The sequence below is a fragment of the Prinia subflava genome, chromosome 2, assembly GCF_021018805.1.
Source record: "Prinia subflava isolate CZ2003 ecotype Zambia chromosome 2, Cam_Psub_1.2, whole genome shotgun sequence".
In the NCBI taxonomy this organism is placed as follows: domain Eukaryota; kingdom Metazoa; phylum Chordata; class Aves; order Passeriformes; family Cisticolidae; genus Prinia; species Prinia subflava.
In genome coordinates, this window is record NC_086248.1 from 100,019,170 (window position 1) to 100,043,354 (window position 24,185).

Here is a 24,185-nt window from a genome sequence, read left to right on the forward strand (position 1 = left end):
ACCAGCAGACAGGTCTTCCCAAGTGAAGACCTCAGCATAAAGAGAACCCCAGGGAGATGTGACTCCATGGACACATGAAAGGCCATAAATTACACTGATGAGTTTTGCTTTCCAAATCAGGGTGAGATCTTACTTGGTCACAAAACAACTACTGACTTAGCTGGTATTTTTTCCCATTTTCTTCTTACTAATTCCATAGACTAAATATTTTAAATCTGTATCTTCTGCTTCTAAAGCCTGATTTCATATATATGACATAAATTTATACATAAAGTGTTTACTTGCACATTCCTCTTCTACATATTCCCATATGGAGAGCTCCTGAGCTCCATCAAAATTTTTCCAAATGCTATTATCTCCAAAGGAAGTTATGTCTTATGAGATATCCTTATTTCACTGGCACTGCTGGTTTCCCACAGCAGGAAAATGCCCTCCAAACCAGGAGACGAGGCAGTCTGTGTTTCACAGAAGCTTAATTGCTGTGAACAGAACTTAAGTCTTTTCCATTGGACTTCCCTCCTGGGCATAAAGGCAGTTTTTATTTTGTCTTTGGGAACAAGTAATAAGATATTCCTGCAGGTTTGTAAGCTTTGCAGCTTTATCAGATGATGGTGTTCCTCACATCCTTTATGTCTTACCACCAGGACTGAGGGATGACAGGTCTGATTGTAGGACTCAAAACTCTGGCCATAGCAAAGGAACACACATGAGAGAGAGTCAAGACGGATTCTTTTATCCAAAGGAGGAACCCAGTGAGAAAAAAGGTACAGGCAATGTCTCACTGGGCAAATAAATAGCAGCCAGAAGCTTCTGTTATTTTCCTGTGAAACACTCTGAAAGTCCTGTGTCCAAACACCACTGGCCAGACAGGTTTGAAAATTTGCTCTATGGCACAAAGCAATGCAAACACTGAGTGATCATTTAGTTGTTAGAGTCCTACATCACCCTGACCATTACAATTTGGCACGCATGAGGTGATACCAGGCTGACTCTCCCTTTTATTAGAATATTCAAAGATATTTATGAACGTGTATGAAATGCCTCCCTTCCACCACATTTACACTTGAAAAACATCTTTGATCCTCCTCAGAAGTGGCTATAGGGGCCTGCAAGCTATTTCTAAGACAATAGTAAGCAAGTCAGGCAAGTGCATGGATTGCTTGGGGACTGCTAATCCATTCCTGAAGAAACAAATGTACAGACACAGATGTTTCCTATTAATTTTATAGTAGTATTTTTATAGTACAGTATTAATTTTATAGCCTTTAGTAGATGGACATAAGAGTCTGAAAAGACTCTTCTTTAAGGGGAGCACAGGCAGCTGCCTGAGGACGTGGGCCTCTCCCAGCATCACTGGAGCACTGGTGGTGCTGTGTTTGGTTACTCCAAGAGCCGTTCAGTGCCTCTTTCGTGGCCCACACAAGAGGAGGTACTGGCAGACTTCAGAGAATACTGGGGCTTTTCAATGATGTTTTCCACAAGGCAGTGACAAGGCCTCTTAGTGCTCATCTTCTGGGAGTCAAGACAAAAAAGCCAAGATGAATGGATGCTATTTACCCTAAATAGGATGCATGGTAATAGCTGATGCCTCGCATTTATCCTAAAGTCACATGTATCCCATGAAAATATGACAGACACTTATTCTATTTTCTAGAATACAGGGACCAAGAGAAGCATTTAAATGATGTTCCCTTCCCCTAGCCCTTGGATATTCTGCAGGAACAACCTTTATCCAACAGATCCAGAGAGACTCCCTGAAGACAACACGTGTGATCTCAGCTCTTTAATCAAAACCAAACCACCAAAAAAACCCCAAACCAACTAGCAAAACCAAGCAAACAAAACAAAATAACAAACAAACCAAACAAAAAACCAACCAACCAAACCACCAAAAAACCACCAGACCAGTGCAGATTTATTCTGTATTGTACCAAAACCCCTAGAGCTGGTGATTGCTGTATTGCAGAGGTGCTGGCGCCTAGCACAATGTCAGTTTGCTCTTCTGCCATGGTCTCTCACACAGATTCTTACTTGGTGTCTGTGCTCCATCATGATTTATACTTCCCAATCAGAGATACATCTGTTCCAGTAGTCTGGCAATGCTTTGGACAGCTCTTTTCTGCAAGCAATGTGAGTGACATGCTCATGCTGTCAGATCTTGGTCTGTCAGACACATCCCTGACATGTCCTGACCCATGGGGTGCGTGAGGACAGCTGCAACAAAGTTATGCTTTTTTAAGGCTAAGTAGGGATCCAGGGATGACTGGGAGGGCATCATTTTAGATTTTTGCCTACATTAGACAGTAGTAGTATCTTCCAAACACCTGCAGGGTCTCAGAAATGCTGAGCATTCTCAGCAGATGGAACTGTTGTGAAACCACAGACCCATTGCCCAATATCTAATAGGTCCTTTTCTAGATAGAGAATTCTACATCAGTCTGATTTACGATCGAAAACATGAAGAGAAAATCCTCACAGGTAAAATGATTAGTTGTGCTGTGTGTTTTAAAAAATCATCATTGGGCAAACTGCCTTTGACCACAGAGAGAATAGTGTCAGAAAAGTGATTCTGAAATACCTTCACAATGAGTGGTCATTACTGTGGCCTTAAAATGTCTTCAGCCTTGTTTTGATATACTTTCTCTGACTACTAAAAATGTACACAGTTCACTACCAAGGAACAAAAATCAGATAATTAGGAAAACTATTTTTTATGACAAACAGATATGGTTTTGAGCACTATTATGATAAAGATTTGGTTTGTGGTTTTGGTTTTTTTTTCTTTTACTCCTTATTTGATCTTATTTGAAACATATTTTCTTTCAGGTAAGGAGGGAAATGTTGTTTCAAATTAAATAAAATGCTTTGTTCTCAGATTATCTAAGTCCCCTATAAACACTGGGCAATCTTGACCAGTGAAAAGTCAGGACATTTTATTCAGAAAATACTGAAATTAATATTTTGTTATTACCAAAAAAAATTTCCATTTTTTTCTTTTTTCTTTTTTTATTTGACCATAATTCTTAGTTCTGTTTGACACAAATTAACCTTTAATTAAACCTTTTTGTTTTATGCATCCTTAGGAAACCTACACTTCAGTGTAGAATTATTACCTAACTGAAGTTACAAGGACAGCCTCTTCAGAGAATCAGCTGGAGTTGCTATTGTGGAGCAGTCCCATCACCAGAACAGCAGCCAGACCATTGGGAAAGGCAATTAAAACTAGACAGTGAAGCAGACAAGATAAGCCACAAGGAGTAGAAAGGATCTGCATGGAAATGGGGATAGTCTATTGATTAGGAGCTCTGCATAGTCAGCAGTTTTCTCATTCCTGTTTAATATGATCATAAATTAGGCTGCATCCAGATAAGTTAATGTGAATTCACTATCTGAAAAAGAGGTCAAGATGAAATACTAAAGTTCTTTGGGAAGGTGCAGAGGGATGGTGATAATTCAGCAAACAGACATAACACAGAATTTAGTTAAGACAGATGGAATAATTACATCAAGTGAAGATATGGGCATCTTAATCAATTATCAATAAACTACACTGTGCCACTTACAATCACAGGGCTATGCACCAGGCAGAACATAAGAAATGGGGAAAACAGGATCAACACTTAAAAAAGGGCAGAAATCAAAGTGTACATCCTCATAGCTCTAGCATTTTATTCAGAGAAGTGACAGGAAAGAAACTTCAGAGTAAAAAAATTACTTTGATGGTAGTCTGGAAGATCATACATATGTAAATCTAAACCTCTGTTTCTGAAAATCATCCCGCCATTTCAGGATACTGAAATCTTCATGTTTATCTAGGACTAAACCACATTTTTCCCAACTGTATTTCAAAAAACAACCATCCACCTTAACTAGGATAATCAACCTCTATCAGTGACCCCTGCCTCTTTTCCTTTTAGAGCTCTCTCATTTCACACCCACTCAGATATAAATTGAAGGTGCATTGGCCCAGAGCAAACTCAAATCTAGTGGAGTCAAGAATGATGTCACAGGAGAGACACACTACACTCTATTCATCGTCCAGGGTCACTCTTCTGCATTTTATGCAGCTCTTGGGTAAAACACACAAAGCTACCATGGAAGCTCTATGAAGCACTGACTTGTGTTATTTTTGCAAGGTACCAGTTGTTATTGGGCCTTGGACATCTTTATCCACAGCAGTTACATGAGGCTGGATGAAGGCTACACAGGCAATGAAACTGGAAAATCCTGAGTCTCTGATCAGTAACTTTTGAAAGAAAATCTTCACCCAGCATTTTAAGATACCAAACACAAACAAGCAATATCTTGTAATCAGGCCTCCCAACCCGAAGTGTAATTCTGAGAAAAATCTTTCCTCATAAAGAAAGACCAGATCAGTCGGTACTCTTTAGACAATCAATTGATTATTTAATTTTATCTTTGAAAAAAATAAAAATCCAGCATATGTAAGTACAGCAACTTTACTAATTAATCTGCCTAATCTTGATTTTATTATTAACTTTAAAACCCTTAAACAACAAGACTGCCAAATCTGATGAAGCAGCATAGAAGGAGAGGAGAGGAGAGGAGAGGAGAGGAGAGGAGAGGAGAGGAGAGGAGAGGAGAGGAGAGGAGAGGAGAGGAGAGGAGAGGAGAGGAGAGGAGAGGAGAGGAGAGGAGAGGAGAGGAGAGGAGAGGAGAGGAGAGGAGAGGAGAGGAGAGGAGAGGAGAGGAGAGGAGAGGAGAGGAGAGGAGAGGAGAGGAGAGGAGAGGAGAGGAGAGGAGAGGAGAGGAGAGGAGAGGAGAGGAGAGGAGAGGAGAGGAGAGGAGAGGAGAGGAGAGGAGAGGAGAGGAGAGGAGAGGAGAGGAGAGGAGAGGAGAGGAGAGGAGAGGAGAGGAGAGGAGAGGAGAGGAGAGGAGAGGAGAGGAGAGGAGAGGAGAGGAGAGGAGAGGAGAGGAGAGAGGTGTGGCTAGATGGTCTGTTTCTGAGAAGGGAAAAGAGATGGAAGGTGAAAAGGGGGAGGATAGCAGCCAAAAGCAATATTATGGCATGCAGGAGGCATAAAATATTACTATGAGAAAGTCAAAGAAAATTACAGGCCAACAGCAGTCTTAGAAGATCCAGCAATAAAACAAGCCAAGGGATTATGTACTGCAACTAATGAAGCAACTGAGAATACCTTGAATGCAGCCTGCATACAGATTGCTCATGGAAGCTCAAGAAGATGTAATTTTCAGTTCTCCTTTTTCAAAGAAAACATTCAGCCTTCTCCCACTCCACCAATCCCATTACAAGGAAAGCACTCTATTTTCTCAATTGATCTTTGTTTAGTATAAACAAATTCTATGTGCCACTAGCTTCAGAACTCAAGGCTTCTTTTTGTGTTTGAGCATGTCCAGAAGTTCCCTGTTCATCCACACAGACCTCCTGGCATGTTTGCCTGACTTCCTCTTTGTTGGGATGCACCATTTCCAAACTCGGAGGCAGTGCAATCAAGCTCACCATTCAGGTAAAAACCAAAAGAAACAAAAAACCACCTCAAGCCTATTTTTTTCCTTTGAGCTGAGTAGGTCTTGAACACAAACCACGACATGTCCTCCCCAACTTACATCTTATTTCAGCAACCATTGACCAAACACTGCAAAATTAGAAAGCCAGAAGGCCAGAGGGGAAGCAGGAATATATGAAAGATCACAGACCGTATTTCATTCAGTATTCCCCTTTCTCTCAAGAGTTTATCACCTCTCATAGATGTGTCTAACTTAGAAACTGTCAATGGCTCTAATTGCCAGAGCTGTCATTCATTCATAGCATATTAGCACACAGGTGTGCTTTTCAATAACCTCTGCTATGCATAGTTTCTTTCCCAATACATACTTTCATTATTTCATATAGTCTGAATTATTTCCAAGAAATTATCTGAGGGGCTATATTTCATGTGTGGATTTTTAAAAAATTATCTTTATTTTTTAAAAAGTCAATAGCTGGACGAAGACTGAAATGGCAACAGCAAAAAAAAAAAAAAAAAAAAAAAAAAAAAAAAAAAAAAAAAATCCCATCCTAAATACTAATAATTAGTCCAGGGAATTGTTTATGCATTCCTTACTAGTGAAATACACCCTACTGCTGCAGTCCACCCCCAAAAACTAAGGTTCTAAACTTCTAAACCGATACACCAGAACTGTCATTTATGCAATAGGGATTCTGGTTTGCATATCTGCCTTCATTTGCACCTCCAGATTTGCTGCCTTTTGCTTAATATAAACGCACAGAGCTACTGTTAGGAGATAACGTGCAGATGCACAAGTTACCATTAATGGCTCAGTAGTCCTACTCAATAAGAAAGGGATTGCATATCTGAAAAACCTGTTGCCTTTAAAATGAATAAAATTAGTAGCATAGTAATCCTCAGTGCATGGCATTTGCATAAAATTAAATACGGGCCTGCTCAAGGCGACTGTTGTCATACTAGTGGTCCTCTTCAAGCAATCAGCACCATCTGCATAAGTAATATCCTGTAGTTTGCATTGGAAGTTAAGGCACCTCAGTTTGGGTGGTTGGCTGCACAATTGATAACTGTGACGCCGTTTGCTTTGCGTCTGCTGCAAGTCTTCTGCTAAATTCATAAACTTCAAATTGCTGTAATCTTGTAATCAAAAGAACACAGACAACCTTTTCCTCAGTAAAATGTTTCACCCCATCACTTGGGGATAGATTTGTGAGTCACTTTAAACTGTGTGGTTTTTGTCAAAGCCTTTTTTTTCCCGCCTAAACCAAAAATGCAATAAAACTAAATGATAGCAAGAAACAAAACTACTTCTTCATGCCTTGATAACTACATTTTTCCACTTCCAGCAATAACTTGAATTTGGGCTTTTAAACTCACTTAGGAAATGCCATCATCATAAACTGTATTGCTCAGGATTCTTTTAACTACTTCTGTAGCTAAAAAAACACTTCAAAGAGCTGATCTTGCATTAGGAGAGGAGTGAAACGAGGCAGACCCGAGGCACCCCCCACCCTCTCAGTGCCAGGTGTTGGTGTGCGCCCTTACCTGCGGGGTAGCGCTCGATGACGGGCCAGTTGTCCACCTGCAGGGTGGCATTGCCCCCGCTCCTCGTGAAGCGAACCACGTGGTACTTCCCGTCGTTAATGATGGCGTTCATCTCTTCGATGGCGATGTCGTCCGTCCCAACATTAAATTTAACTCCAATTTTTCCCTGGTGCTGCACAGTTGAAAAAAAATAAAAGAAAAGAAAAAAAAAAGAGGAAGAAGAAAAAGAACTAATTAAGAGTTGTTTCAGAAGAAGCTGAGACAGTGTGTCATACAGGGGAAGATTTCTAACGTTCCCTCCTCAGACGTAACTTCTGAAGGTGTACGTGTGGCAGTGACAAACCTTCTGACAGCTTAGGAAGTCTGGAACATGTTTGTGAAGGATAATTGATATTCCAAATGAGTTATTGCACCAAAATGAGCTCTCTCCTTTTCCAAGAGATTGAGATCAAGATGAGGATGGGGTAAGATGGAGGAAAGCTCAAGGTTTCTGTCTTTGTCCTCTTCCTCACCTCCATGAGGATTAAACAAAAATTTTCCTTTTAGACTTTCAGAACAGAAAGCCTTACAATGTCACTTGGAAGAGATACAAGAATTTTCTGGCCACAAAAGCCAAGTGCCATCCCTGCTTTTCCTTTTTTTAAATCTCATTCATACTCAGAGTCTTCACAAATGATAACAAAGAAGGAGATGGCTTTTCCCTTGGAGAGATTTTTTGGCAACACATTGTAGTGATTCTGAATCATTAAGCCAAGATCACACTGGCTGATTAACAAGAACTTCCCTGTTTAGAGCCAGAGAGCAGGAAAAGTCATTTGCTGACACAGGGATATGGTAATGTTCTCACCAAGGCCAGAGACTCATTCTTTTGCTGGGATTTGCCTACAAACTCCTGTGTCTGAGGCGCTAGTAGGGCTAAGAACATGTACACCAATACCTGGGACCAAGGCAGGAGATTTTCCAAATGATTGTCATATTGGCATGTTTTCATTTTTATTGACTTTTGATTATTAAAAGGTTCACTCTAATAGGACACACACATATTAATAAAGTCTTTTAACATCTATTAAGGTTAACTTAAGGCCTTTGCAATTTTTTTTTCTCCAATAAAATCAATTCTACTATTCAATAAAGGTAATTATTACACTGAGGAGAAAAAAAGAAAAGCACTGAACAGTATGAGATTAGGGATTTATTCATAATAGTTAGTAATTCTACATGAAATTTTATGTTTCTGGAACTGGTACATTCTTCTTTAAAGTTAAAAAACTTCATGAAGTTTTTACATGATCGGATGAAACACAATGAAATGTTTCACTTTGTATGTCTTGGTCATTCACATCAAACCTTCCAGAACCAGTTTCACCTCTCTAGCAGAGCTCTTGTGCCTGCTCTCTCTTTGTCTTACTACCCTAGCACTGCTTCCTGCAGTGTGTACTCTGCTTCCTAAGTGTATTCTGCAGCTCCTTGTCTCTGGAAATCCTCCAGGCAAAGAACTCAAGAGTTTGTCCACTTTATTTTATTCTCTTTTCAAACATCTGACTTTGTTTTCCAGCAGTGCTTGCATGCTGCTGTTACACAGCTGAGCAGCTGCAGAACACCTCTGCAGTTCCTCAACACTTTGGCACGATGCTGTCAGCTCCTCAGCTATGACCTGTTTTGAAACAACTGAAGGACCATTCCCAGAGGAGATTTGCAGAGTGAGTCTGAAAAATATTTTTTGTTGGCTCAGTGGACTGAACAATGTTTTAAACTTTTTTTTCTTGTGGATTGTTTTAATATTTCTCCATTCGCTGGTCCTACTTTTCCATGTCTATAGAGTGTCAATAAGGGATCCACCTAATTCGATTCATTCTCATCTTCTTTTGCCTCTGGTGTGAGTTGCATAGCAATTTCCCACTTATCTTGGAAAGGTAACTGTAGCTCTTTTTAATTTCAGCTGCTTCAAGTAGACTCAGAATAAATTTCACGCATTTTTTTTCCCATGGATGGAGTAGCTTATTTGGTTCACCTGTTTCATTCATATGCTTACTCTCTTTATACAGAAATATATACAAAGAAATGTAACATTGTCCTGCTTTAAAGCAATCTCCTCTTTTACTAATTTTTGAAATGCAGAAAACCAGCATGTAATGATAATGGTGTATGCAACTTTTCATAGTACTTTCAAAAAATCAAAGGCTCTGAGGATTAAATAAAGCTAATTTTACCGTGATTCATAATTATACTATTCACAACCTACACTTTACAAACCAGTTTTCTTTTTTGTTATATATACATGCATATACATATATTATTTTAGATATTTTTAAAAATTACAAAGGAAACAAAAGAGTTTTAAAGTGAATTGAAATGTTGTGGGTAAAAAGAAGTGTCATGCACAGCACATATATCAGCAGTTTTACCAATGTTAGAGCTTGTGGGGCTGCAGCCAAGTTACCATTTGCAAACAGCCAGGTATTGGCAAGTGAAATGAATGCTTTGCAGGCTTGAAAGAAGACTTTCAGCATTCCTTTATAGATATATACCTTCTAGTGAAAAAAAAAAGCCAAGTTTTTCTGACTTCCCTATGTTTGTACAGAAATACTGTGCACATACACCAAGTGTGCAGATGCAAGAACAAATAGGACCCTAAAAGCTGGTAATATGCTACAGTGATTCTTTTGTCTTTATTTGTAACATCTGTAACATTTGTAACAAACATATTTGTTTATCTGAAACCACAAAAAATTCCATTTGGAAAGGACACACCTAATTTTTTCTACACTTCTCCAACACCTGTGGGCTTCTCTGAAACCCCTCCATAAAACATGGAAGCAAATCTGTGTTTCAAATTGAAGACTTCCTGATTATTATATTCATCTTTAAGTTTGACTTCTGGACATCACATCAAACATTATATGAATTACAACCCCATTTTGCACAGCCCTTTAGAACCACAAAACAAAACTGATGCTGAAATAAGCAGCTTTCTATATAGATGGGGGGTTTTCTAAGCCCTTGCACTATCATGCAGGAATTTGACTCACTGCATGCCTCCCCCGCTGCAAGATAACATTATATTTCATTTGTCTTTGTCATGTTATTTTTCACCTGTCTTGGTTAAGACCATGTGCACACAGAATTATTGTGGATCAGCTGACATACAGTAACTTGTTGAGATAACCTGATCTCAGCCCCCAGCCTTGTTATGCTTAATCTAGTGGGCCTGTGACCTTTTAGAAAGAGCTGATTTTTATATTTCCCCTTTTTTGGAGCAATGTGGTAGTGCAGAAAGGAAAGATACTGATAAAACTGAAGCCTACTCAATTACTATTTTCACTCTGCCAGCCTCAGTTTCATAGTAAAGTGGTAGAAATTTTCCTTTATCACTTGTTCATTCAAAATAATCTTAGAAGTCATGCTTCCTGTCAGAAACAGCCTCAGACAAATGCTGACTGAGAGGTTCCCTGTCCAGCACCCTGCTGATGGGCACTATAGAAATGTCTGTGCATCACTAAATACTGCAAAAAGTCAGCACTACTTTTGGATGGTGCAATCCCTGTCAACAACCCAAAATAGTACAGGCTCACATTCCCACAAGCAAAGATTTTTTTTGCCCACAAGCAAAGACGATCATATCAGAGCTCCCCTGCTAAAAAACAGCTCTGTACACAGAGCCTATAGAAGTCAACAGCACTGTTCATTGTTCTCAGCCTGTGCTTTCTTTTTCTCAGTCTCACTCGGTTGTGAGAAAACATAGTAATGGAATCAATTTCTTTTCCTACTACATCTTTATCTATTCCATACTGCTAAGGCTGCAATAACAGAGTGGAGTCATGCAGGAGGTGGGAGAGTTTCCAAGAAAGGCCAAAACAGAGGAGGGACATATTTCAAGAAGTAGTTTAAACACTGTGTCTATTGGAACTTATTTTGAACCTCAGATCTGCAGGTAGTGTGAATAATGCTAAATCCACGACATCACCACCACTGCTCCCTGGGACAATGCAGCACAGGGACCTTGGATTCATCTACAGGTACCCTGTGACACTCTGAGCCGCAGCAGCAACTCTCCAGAAACTTCAGATTTTCGGGTTGGAGGTATTTTGGCCACGAAGCTGTCCAGTTTCTGTGGCCAGGGTAGCTTGTGTTTCTACACTACCTACACAGACAGATAACTTAATTTGTGGTTGGTCTGTACATTACTGCAATATGCAATGTAGGCTTTGTGTATAGCTTAAATTCTGTTGTCCTAGCTCATAGGTTAAGGCGCTTCAAAGCAGTTGGATAAAGCTGTGAGACAGCTCCAATTCTTTGCTCCTAAATGTGCTCTGAAATGTTGGGAGCTTTGATTGCTCCAATAGTGTAGTATGTATATGTGTGCACGTGTACTACCAATCACTTCAAAATGTTTTGTCTTCAAAAGCTCTGGCAGCAACTGCTGTAATCTAGCAACTCCAGTGGAGTATTTTCAAGGCTGTTTTATGAATTGTGTACTCTAAGTACTTAACAGACTTCTGATGAGGCACCAGGAATGCTGATGAACTCGAGAATCAAGCAAGAAAGGTGGAATGCAAATCAAGCCAGCAGCTGAAATTGCAATTTGTTCCCTGTTGGACTCTAGTTCAGTGCTACCAATCTGCCAAAATGCAGTAAAACCAATGCTAGTATTATACATATATATATATATCTATATACACTCACACACACACATATATATAAAATACATATATATAATTGATATTTCCTATAACATCAGCTATGCTTCGCTGCTCTCTGTAGCAATTACTCTGGAATAAGTCAAACATGAGTCCATGCAAATTTGACACAACAATAGTTTTAGAACAGACTGCAGACAACCTAAGCTCGTAATACAACCTTTAACCACTTCCACACAAAAGCAACAACACTGGGACTCCCACAGCTGGACAAATTGAGAAAAAAAAAAATCAAGAGTGCCAGCTTGCATTTTATATCATCAGCCCCTGAGGCACCACATTCTCATGAATGCAGAAACAAAGTCTTAGAACTAACTGAAGGTATACTTTGATTTTATTGATGTGTAAGTTTCTTGAGTTTTATTAAGACTGAGATCATTTTCACTCAAATGTAACCTATTTTTTCCAACATTAACCATTTTTTTCCTCTTTTTAATCAACTGCAAGTCAAGACACCACAGAAACAGGAATTCTTCTGTCACACCTGACACCTCACCTTGAGTACTTACAGACAGGTTTTGTGCCCTTTCACAAATTCAGAAAGATATTTCAGAAAGGCTTTCAGCATATCAGGGCTTGACATACTGCAGAAAACCCAGGAGGGGCATGTAACCTCTATCAGAGTACTGGTAAGCAAAGTTACTACTCAGAGGTTGGCACTTCAAGCAAGGAAGCAGAGATTTCTGCTGATGTCTGATAGGATGCATCCACCTGGTACTCAGTCTTTTTGCCATCTGACAAGTGGGAAACTATTTGGTTTTTCTTTCTTTTCCCAAAAGCTGGTAATGCATAGCTAGTGTGGAAAAGCAAAGAAAACAGAACAAACCAACCAAACTTTCCCTTTTTCTGGTTTCCTGGTAAGAACACTCAGCTATTCCCAGTGTTCTTTCTTGCAAGTTCTCACCATTTATTTGCACCATTTATTTTCCAAATATGTGTTTATTTCTCAAATTCACATTAATGTAGACCTTAGGTTATGAGAAAAAAACCAAATCAAACAAACAAAAAAGACAAAAAACCCCCAACGAACCAAAAACCCCCAAACAAAAACTGAATAAAACAAAACAAACCCCAACATTTTTCATTTTAATCCAAGATACCAGTTCTGATAATTGTACAGAAAAACTTAAAACCCAAAGCCTTGCAAGATGCTGTTGCCAGACAAAGAGAAAGAACTAGAAATAGTGTTAAATCATCACTTGATGGGCTTGAGTGGTGGCTGGAATCCAAATGTGGCCCTTGGATTCCTGTGAGAAGAGTGGTCAAATCTACTCTAGCCATTTACACACACCTGTTGGAAATGCAATCTTGGCAACAAAATGCTGTCTAACACTGCTGTGCCACTGTTCAGATTACTCACAGAGGAAAAATGCCTGCAGAGCCAGAAATGCTACCAGTATTTCCTGCAGCACCTATGCATGCTCACCTAAGCACAAACACACCTTTTTCATCTACACCAAGATCCTTCCAGAGACAGCACAAAGCACTCGGAAAACAGACCAATAATCATAAATATACAGCAACATTTTTTTTCCCGTCCTCTAGTTTTGGGATCCTCAATTAGTTGTCTCATTAATTTTGTTAAAGAGACATGGAGGGAAAATTTGCATCATATTTCACTCTCCTGTTTTACACTGAATTTCTGCAAGACCCTTTAATGAACCTTTACATGACCTCAATTTCATGCCATTAAGTTATCTAGGTTTTCTAAATCGATACAGAAATAATAAAAATTCATTGTTCACCAGATGTCCCTGGCTGACATACAAGAAATAGCACTGTCACAGTAACAACATTATGCATGCAAATATATACAGATGCTACTAGAGCTACTTCACTCTTAAGCATTGGTCAATAAAAATTAAGCATCTTCTGGCCTTAAACCAATGACCCTTAAAAGATGGAAGTGAAGCATGGGCTCAGCATCTCACTAATTTACAACTGAGCTATACCTAGAAAAAGAGCCACCTAAGTGTCTCACTAAGTGGAAGGAGCAACATGTGTCATAACAATTTTTTATGTCCCAAAGGGCCATCTGTGAGAAGCACTGAACAAAATTTCTGGAAAGAAGATATCATGAGAGCACTCACTCACTGACCCAGCATTTCAGGACAGGAAGCAACTACCATTTATTACTATGAAGAAATGACTTGTATCACTTTTCTGCGTTAAAATAATTGTTCTCACAGTCTGCTTTAAAGTGTTATAGCAATTCGATTTATACATAAAGCTCAGCAAGCAGAAAATATAGAAATATTTATAAATCTACAGTTCTGACAGTTCAACTCTCAGTCTGCAGTCTTCCTGTTTAGTTTTAAACACTGTAATTCTCACTGCTATGTATTATAGGTGTATTATTTCAGATTAGCCTGATGATGAATTCCTGAGACAATAAAATTACCTGAACAACCAACCCTTAAAATGCAGTGGTTATGAAAGACATATGGTGTAGAGCCCACAGCAGCAGCTTACTGCATCTTATTATCCACTCAGCATCATTACTGCAGTACACAAAATTAAGATTTTCTGAGAAAACAGGCAGCAAAGAACAATTTGAGTAGCCGGCCCTTAATGTGGCATCTCTTTCAACTTAAGAAATATCTTGACCTTGCCAGTGTCTCACCCAGGGGTTTCAGTCATAGTGAGATGCTATGGATGGTTTAAAGAGATGCTGTTCAGCAAACAGAGCATAATTTGAAGGAACAAAGTCTTAACTACTGGCCAAGGTAGCTCATGGGGTTTGGCTTTGATCTGGACACTTATTTTCCATGTGGGCAGGCATATTGAGTACCTTAAATACAGGATGTCCAGCCCGAGGAATTCCATACTCTGGAAACTCCAGCTACTCACAAATTGCAAACACTGCCCCTCCCTGCTCATATATCAACACGTGTTCCAGAATGGGCACAGTGAGATTTGAAAATTAAGCATGCTTTCTGGTTTTTCATAGTGGTTTTATACAGAGGTTATTAAAACAGTGTTCCTGGAACTTGATACAGCTATTCAAGGGTGTAAAACAAATGAGTAGCACCTTGGTGCTGGAAGTTGTCCTGGCTTAAGGGCATTAATTTCTGTGTTTAGAAAGGTTTCAGAGAACTCTTCTAATAATCTGTGTGTCTGAAATAAATTCGAAGTCAGAGTGAGCAAGACATATAACTGGGACCAGAAGTGAAGAATCAGCAAATTCTCAAGCAGTCTTTCATGCTAAATGATTAATAGCCATATGATCAACACACATGCTCATGAAAACACCAGTAATTATTTTTTGAGAATCTGAATAAAAGCACTTTTCATATTAAAAGCCTTAGGGAATTATTAATAACCAAAAATTGTATTGGACAGCCAACTCCTATTGAGCTTTAATGAAAAATGAATACCTACCTGCCATTCATACTTTTGATAAACTCCTCTTTAATATTAACCAGGGTCTTGAATATTTCCAGATGCCTATCACAAACACTGGTAAAAAGTCCTTTTTAAAGATTTTAAATGCACACTTTGTATTCCTTTATTGTTTTGATTTCCTGCATGCAAATGCATTTCCAGAATTGTTTCTTAAATATTGTTCTCTTTCTTAGGGTCCCTAGTTTGAAATAACATATTCCTAATTCATCTTGGCTGCTAAGTACTCATGGTGACATGAAAGAAAACTGAAAGGAAAAGGAAAAAATCCAGTCCACAAAGTGATTTAAAAGCTGGGCATCTGAATAGTAGACTTAGATTTTTTTTTTGCCTCCTATCTGTAAAATAAAGAAAGCATGATATTCTCACTTCACAAATTTGTCTGTCTGAAGCAATTTACAACTGAAAAGTAGATCAGCATAAGTAAAACAAAAGAAAACACACACAGACACAAATTGACTACTGGTCTATGAGACAAGTGTAGAACTGAAATGAAAAGCCCTCGCACAGGGACAAGTAACCTACACTCTTCCCAGCCAGCAGAGCTACAACATGCCACAGGTAGGACTTGGGGTCTCTGGAAGAAAGGCAAGTCTTGGCTGCTGTCCCAATTTTTGAGCAGTCCTATCATTTCTGTTGCCAGCTTTCTTCCTTTTATCCTCAAGTGCAGAGCCATTCTGTAGCAAACTTTAATGCCATGTATATTTTCCTCCATAGCAGCAATTTCCTTTATGTTACCTTTCTTCATCTTGAGGATCTTTCAGAATCAAAACCAACTTGACAATTTACTGGTGTGCTGTGCTACGCAGTGGAGAGTAGCCTATTATCAATGCTACAACAGAGGATCTCACTTCTTTTGATCACTTAATGCTACAGAGCATGTAAAAATCCTTACACCAAATACATGTAGCACATGAAGTGATCAAACAGTGTTCGTTGGCTGGACTGTGAAATCCCTCAGGTAGCTGCAAGGGGAAAGCAAAATCTGAGAGCTACCTCTACATTCTCTGCTGCTGCTGCTAACAACCCTCAAGGTTTGAAAGATATTGTTTTGGCATCTTAAAAAAACAGAACAAAACAAAACACCACCCTGTGGAAGAGAAGCGCTACAAATGAAAGGGTTCTGTACAAGAAATCATTAGTGTTTGTGGACAGCCTCTACAAGGAAGAAATCTCTGGGGGGAAGCACAGCAAAATAGCACGAACACCTTCTTCAATAATCAAGAAGTTCTTTAATTGCATTTAAAAAGAAATCTGCCAGAAAACTGGAAAAGCTGACCTCAAGAAAATCAGAGAAATATCAAAACTGAATTTCGCCCATTCCAAGGGAGCTTTGCCAATAACAGAGCTCTGTACTGTCAGGCTCTGAGTCTTCTCTGAAGCAGGGAACATTCATGAATGTTGTTGTCCTTACTGGAATGGTCAGTATCAGGTTTGAACAATGTCCAAATATATTCATGTTCATTAACACAATGTTATTTAAAAACATCTCTAACAATATCTAAATATTTGCTTATAACATGTTAAACAATAGCCATTAACAGCCAAAATTGCAAAATGCATAATTATCTTCAAACTGCACATGGGAAGTGAACAGCATCACCATTTTAATTACAAACTCTTCACTTAAAACAGGCTTTTATTACTGCTGGAAAGCATAATTTTGGAAATTGGGCATGTTGGGCAACCAGTAATCAATGGTTTAGGGCAGCACTCTAACCTCATTGGTAGTGTACTCCTGATTTCTGCCCTTACTGCAGCTACTTTCTTCATTTATTGTTTTTCATTATGCTTGGCAGATATTTACCTTGGAAAGTTAAAAGTCAGAAGGAACTACACAGAAGTCGTGGCTGCTTTAGAAATAGCAGCATGCTAAAAGAGAGCATCTCTCATTAGAGCTACTTGTCACTATTTCAGAGCTTCTGCCTCAGATTGCTATTCTCACACATTTCACAGTGGAAGAGATATGATGGTAAAATATTTGAAAGACAGATGATACAAATTATGTGCTTTCCATTTTTTGTTTCTTTTTAAATGCTGTCTTTTTAAATGCTGATCAAGGTTTTGTTAGAAAGAGCTTAGTAGAAACCAGACATATAACTACTTTCCTTTCCATATTTCTACATCTTTAATAATAGTGAGGTACTATTTGAAAAAAAAAAGAATAATTTCACTGCTGTTTAGTCAGATAAGCTTTTGCAACTACCTTAGGGTGGCAGAGAAAAGAATCAACATCTCTGAAAGGGAAAAAGAAAAATCAAAAACCTGCAGAGACTCATTGGAAATGTGACTTCCTAAAAACATAGCAGGGGAAAAATGTCTGCATCTTAAATAGTCTCATGGGAAGCTTATGTTTGAAATATCTTGTGGTCTGCACCAGATAACCCAATGTCTTGCTGACTTTGCCAGTGTCACAGAGGTGAGGTTTCCACATGGGTGAGTAAAGCACTCGAGCAATTTATTCAAAAACATTAGACTCAAATTGGCTTTAGTACAGCACCAGGCAAGGCATGGCTGTGCACACATACTGACTTTCTGACATTTTTCTGTGCTAAATGAGATAACTTAAAGGCTATAAAAAGAAAATCCTATTTCTTTTCCTTCTCTTATTTTTTCCAAATTGTTCTTTGCCCACCAACAGTCTCATTAAGCAGTAACACCATTAGAGGACATCAGGCACTTATTTTTCCACCTGTACTGAAGCTCTAGCTTTTTGCCACTTCTGCTTTGCCGGTGCAATGCTAACAGGTTTCTTGGCTCTGCCAGTGCAAAGGGCATTTGTGACAGACAGATCTCCCCAGTAAACATTCTCCCATTCCCTCTCTCAGCCCAGCACCATACAAGTGCTGTGCCCACCCTGCTGTGAGGAAACTTCACAAACTCCATCTTGCAGAACACACCACAAACAAGGAATCCACTGGAGCTGCTCCATCACTAAGCTCCACCTCTTATGTTACAGGAGGGCTTTAATGCCTGGATAGTTGTAATTATGATTATTTTCTGTGCTGTAACGCACACTCAAACACTAATCTTGAAGCAGAAAAGTAGGTGCTGACAATCAGCCCCTTTTCCAACTGCTCTCACCGACATAAATCCATCGTGACCTGCATATGCCTGCAGATACCTCCATGAATGCTCATTTGTCTCTATATTTGATGTATGTATGATGATGTACAGTGATGAGGTGAAACAGCCCCTCCTCCTGCCCAGTCTCCATGCAGAGGGGTAAGAACAAGGATTCCTGGTTAATTACTTATCAAGGAGAATCACCTTAATTAGGGCCAAATTCTGTGTCAGACAGCTTAATTCATTCTTCAGTTTCTACCTGCAAACACATTCTTTGCTATAGAACAATTGATTTGCAGCTCAATTCACACTGCTCAATTATATTTTTATTTTTTAAAGGAAAAAGAAATTAAAATGTTATCTTTTGAAACCAGTGTCTGTTCTGAGGAAGACCCAAGTGTCTAAGTAATTAAAATTAATGTTTCCTGGTTTTTTTCTGCTGAAGCAATTCTTTCAGACAATGCACTGCTAGCGGGATTGGGGCATTGCTCAGCCCCTTAAGCTCCCGGCTGAGGTGCTGATCCCAGTGAAAGAGCAGGTTGCATTCCCAGACAGAGAAGTACTCAGACACACAGGAAGCCTTGTGCTGTCACAGGTACTTGTCTATATCTATGTGTACTCCAAGGGTAGCTGGCTTTTGTTCATTACCCTCACAACAATTATTTCAAAGGATAATTTTCCTATTAAAAAAAAAAAAAAAAAATCCCCCTCTGGTACACTGCTAAAGTTGTTGCATTTGGAAAGGAATCACAGATTCACTGTTTCAGACTCTGAAACTGCCCCTGCTTACTGTATGTACCTTTATGTACTTATTAGCATTGATATCGAGTAAGGAAAGGTTTTAGCTTGACTCTTAGTAAGTGAGATAGATAAAAATAGAAAAAAATAGATATGAACAATTGTTTAGTCTTAGGAAGAAATGAAACTCAATATGAAGCCTCAGGATGTGGCTCACATGGAGACTGCCTATGATCCACTAGGTCTATGATACTTGTTTAAAAAGCTTTAGAAAAAAAAAAAAAAAAAGAGGAAAAAATACATAACCAACTATAAAGCACTTAATGCTGCCATAGTTTTTTAATAAAGGAACCTAATATGTGGAGGTAAACCTTCCATAGCCAGCATTTAACTCATTTGTAATTCCTATATACATAGGACAATGGGTGTAAGGTTTGTTTTGATACAGAAGCAAACAAAAAGTGTGGGGAGCAGCACAGCAGAAGCATTAGCCTTGCAGATGTAGTTTATGGTTTGTAACTTCAGCATTTCTTTCCTGACAATTTATAATCTGTTGATTATAAATCCACAGTATGAACTAAATTCCAGTTACTCATGAAACCTTTTTGCACCATATTTTCAGCCTTAAAAACAAACAGAAAAGCTGTCCTTGGGCAGTCCTCAACTCAGAGGGATTTAGACAACAATTTAGGGTTTAGGAAACACTCTACTCTTAATTCAAACCATGAGGGCTGGGATACTTTCCATTCCAGTGATGGGAACACTGGGATACTTTCTACTCTGGTAAGTGCAGGCCTTCCCATCAGACAATTCCCACCACCGCTCTCCACAACCATTCCAAAAGCAGAAATAATGAAGCAGCTTAATGAATGTTTCTATACAGTTTCTAGCTTTCCCTCCCCTCTTCATTCCTACCCAAGATTTCCTGGACAAGCTGAAGTTTTCTAGTTTCCTTGGCTCCCCTCTCTGGGTCAGCCTGACAAAGGAGTGACCCCACTCCACGTCTGCCCTGCTCCTGGAGAAAAAGCCATGTGAGAAGGAACTGTAATGTCTAGGGTCAGGTTAACATAGCCTGGCAGGGCCTTCAGGGATCTTAGAAAACGCAGTACTGATTGCAATATCAACACATTATGGTGTTATAAGATCTTCCCAAACAATCCTAAAGAGGTTTCCTATGAATCAGTGGTATCACATTACAAAATTAAAGCTTGTCTTCTCCTTGCCCTCCTTCTTCCTTAAAATATACATACCTTGCAACCCACATAATGTCCCCCTGTCCCACAAAAAAACCCCAAACATATTTTCTAAGGAGAATGCCTTTCTACTCCCTTTGGCAATCCCTTTAGGGATATTTTTGTTGGCAATAATTTGCTTTGCTTTAAAAAGCAAATAAGTGTAAAATAACAAATGCAAACAGTGAAAATAATACAGAAATATATATTGAATAACTGCACAGGCTTCAAAAATAATTTTATATTATGTAGACATAGGAAAAAATTCAATGTAGATATTGTCTGAAGAAAAAAGTATTTCATACCTTACTGCTGCCACTAGAAGAGCTCCAGCAAACAGTTCTAACCAATGCAGTGAGCCAAATCATAAAGCTTCAGGCAGTCATGAAAAACTATTGATTTTTTTTTTGAAAAATCTTTTTCAGCTGTAAATTCCTATTGATGTGTGACAAAAATGTGCAAGTGGCATTCGCCAGTATAGCCATTGTGGGAAAAGCCAAGAATGCAGCTTCTCTGGTTAAGCTACTCGGAAGTTTATTGTGGTCAGCCTCAGCCTACTCCTTCTGATCTTGGATCAAATAAAACACAGCACACGTTTCCCAATAGCAATAATCAAAACTGAGGGTTTCAGATTCTGATGGAAACAAAATTACAGGAAGAAAAAAGGGCTGGATATTTATTTTTATTGTTGGGAAACAGATTTCTAACAACGAACTATGTGGATTTATTTTTTATTTTTTGAAGTTAGCCCATCTATAACATATTGATACGTTACTGATCATTCCTTCCACCCCCTGACCAGCATTCAAGGCTAAGTGGATGAGATCTCTCCTCACCTTGCACAGTGCAGGTCTCCCTTCCCTACAAGCAAAGGCATTTCAAAAGTCAGGACTAGGCCATCCTAAGAAAGGATGACATGAGACTGAACTATATGTTATCCCTCCCTTCTCTAAACATCATCTCTCTTGTTTTCCCTCCTCCTTATAGTGGAAAAAAAGAGCTCATTCCCTTTGCTGCCCAGGGCCTCTGATCACCATCAGTGGGTGCCTTCCAGTTGACACCAACGTTTTCAGGCTGGAGGTGTGTCTAAAGAACAGGTTGGGCCACTTTCTCCTGCTAACAAAAGCTATAAAGATGGGATGACAAACTTCCAAGAGTGCCTAAGGCACTCAGATGCAAAGCTGCCAGGAGCTGGTGCTGCATAAAACACTGCAACCCAGTTTTATTACTGCTTTTACTCATATGACCTAGAATGGTTTGGTTATATCTACCCACAATATATTCACATTTCTGCCTGAATATACTGTGGCTTGCACTCAGTCTCTCACCTTAAATATGCTGTTGAGAAAATAAGAGTTGGGAAGGTCCCAGGAGTGCAAACTGATAACAGTTTATTAAATTGTAGGGTGGGAGACACAAGTAAATATTTCTTTTGCTACATATGTAACAAAATGACCTGCTGAAATGATATTATCAGCATGTCCAATGAAATGCAGCAAAACAAAAGGCCTGTGCTCTTGACCAGTGCCTGATAATTCAGACATTCAACACATGAGAATAAATCAAGTCTGGGTAGAGCCACACAGCAGCTAAGAGAATAAAAAACATTCACAGCATTTCAAATGTTTGACAAAGCAATTTCCTTCTGGACCTCCATTTTGGAGCACAGCACCTAAAAGAGAATAAAGATGGGAAGAGCCAAAGATCTCCCGAGATTTTGTACTGCTTTCCCTGTGCCTGAACAAGCTGCTCCATTTTCCAGCTACTTCTTGCACCACTCTCTAAGGGTGGGATGGACCCATGTTTAATTTAATGTTGTAATCCTTGGAAACAACTATTTGGCTGTTGCCACCTTCCAGAGTCTTTGGCTGGAGAGTTTCTTCAGGTTTGTTAACCAGCAGAGGAACAGCAGTGAAGGGGGCTGACAGAGGAAAGTGCCATCACTTGTCCCCTAAAATGACCTTACTGCTTCATATTACAATAATAGATACATAATGACATTGTGCCTTTAAAAAAATAAACAAACAACAAAAACTATTCAGAGTCTTCAGGATACGACTGCCAGCATCCCATTACGGATTCTGCAGAGCAGCAAACGGCTGCTGTTTATTATTAAATACGACTGAACCTTAATCTCCCGTGGAATAAACAGAGCTAGGATGTAGTGAAGTACTTGCCTGCACCTGCCAACGCTTGCCTCCCTCTTGCAGAGGATACAGAAAGAAGCAAGAGAGTCTCAGGGTTTGGAGACTCCCAACTTAATACTTCCTAGTGCTGTCGGCTGCCAGAGTAATTTTACTGTATCCGTTTTGGTTCATCTTTTGTACAACAGGGACAACATCTACAACGCCAGAGAAGATGCAAGGACACGGCGCTGCTCCCGAAAATTTGATAACAGAACCCACAGAGACTGGCAAGAGCTTGAGGATCTTTTAATCACACATCTCGGTCAGCAAAGTGCAAATCAGGACACTTGGAAAACAAGAGGATCTTTTGTGTGCCTTTGTACTTTCTTCCTTTTATGCAGCAAAATCTGAAGCCTTTTCCAAAGGAAATTTAAGCCAAGACAGACCAGATATATATTGATTAATCATGTTCATATTATGTCTGGAAAACATTTCTGCCATTTCCTCTTTGAGAAGTTATATTTAGAGTTGGGGTAGAAGTGTATTTAGATGGAAGGGAAAATACACAGAAGAAACTGCAACTGCAATCACATTTCCTGATTAGGTTCTTACCAGAGTCCTAGTGCTACCTAAACATGGGGAAGTAAATGCCTTCAGTGCTCACTCTCATGCTCTCTATCCCTGTCTTCTCTGCAAATCAATGATTGGGTCATAGGTACAAACTGGTTTATGTTTCTTGGGGTTTTTCCTGATTATTTTTGAGGTTTTTTTTAGTTTTAGTCCTCAGCTATAAGTATAGGTCCTAGCTCCAAACACAAAACTCCTTACTGGGCAAGGGGAAAAACTTGAATCAAAACCTCATTTTTTGTATAAGAACCACCTTAATAATCTCTTGAACAAATGTATGGCTTTAGGGAGATACATAAAACTGTGAACGTAGATATGCAGAAAGGTATATTTGATCCCTTGCCTCTTGTTTATATTAAATAGAAGGTAAAATTTTCTCTACCAAGATATAGAGGTTATAGGAGTAAAGCATCATGAAAAGCTGCAGTAATCCAAGCTTAAAAATACTTGTTAGTAGAAATGGAATTGAAAACTTTGAGGATTTACATGCCTCAATAAACAGTTTTATTAGTTCCATACCTTAACTTATTCCCAGTGTGTACTTGGACTGGTAGAAATAAACATTTAACTAGATTATTTTTTCCTTTTTTTCCTTCTGAATATGGGTGTGCATTGAAAAAAACAAAGAGGAAAGTTCAGTATTCCAAGCTGTGTAGTATTAAGAGCTTTGTTAGTGGAAAGAGAGAGGATGTGAAGAAACAACAATCAGCTTTATGACAGGCACTTCATTAACCCACATACTTCATAATTTGCTCACTGAACTAGCTGCTTTTCCTCTTCTCTCAGCAGGAACATAAATAGCAAAGACGATCATGAGCTGTTATGCTACCAGAAGACTGTTAATCTTACCAAATATACCACGGAGCATTTACTGCTACATATTTATTTATTTAGATTTAGAGCCTGATTAAAGGAAAAACAAAAACGATATATCTTGAAGATGCCTCTCAACTGATACCTAAATTGTAGCACTGCACTTGAATAAAACTCAGCTGAGCTGGAGAATTTAAAGAAACCAAGTGTTTTACCCCACCAGCAATTCCTGCACGTATTATCTAGGTACTATCAAAAATGCATCTTCAAGGAAATGTCAGCCTGAGTTTCTGGAAGAATCAACATGCCAGGGGATGGGAAAAGATGGAGTGGGACCAGTAGAGCTCTTCCCTGCCTTGAACTGGGCAGGACAATTTGTGTCTTTGCTTGCACAGGGAGGGATATGATGATGGAAGAGCTAATCTGAGCTTGTGTGTCCCAGCTCCCATG

General features: G+C 39.1%; 1 protein-coding gene across 3 annotated transcripts in view; it reads right to left on the minus strand.

Moving 5' to 3' along the window:
• NRXN1 (neurexin 1) overlaps positions 1–24,185 on the minus strand; it is a 460,909-nt gene that overhangs the window by 115,079 nt on the left and 321,645 nt on the right. For all 3 annotated transcript variants that reach the window (XM_063391213.1, XM_063391212.1, XM_063391211.1), the window contains one exon: positions 7,035–7,206. In XM_063391213.1, the coding sequence (XP_063247283.1) occupies positions 7,035–7,206 (172 nt within the window). The remainder of the gene's footprint in view (positions 1–7,034; positions 7,207–24,185) is intronic.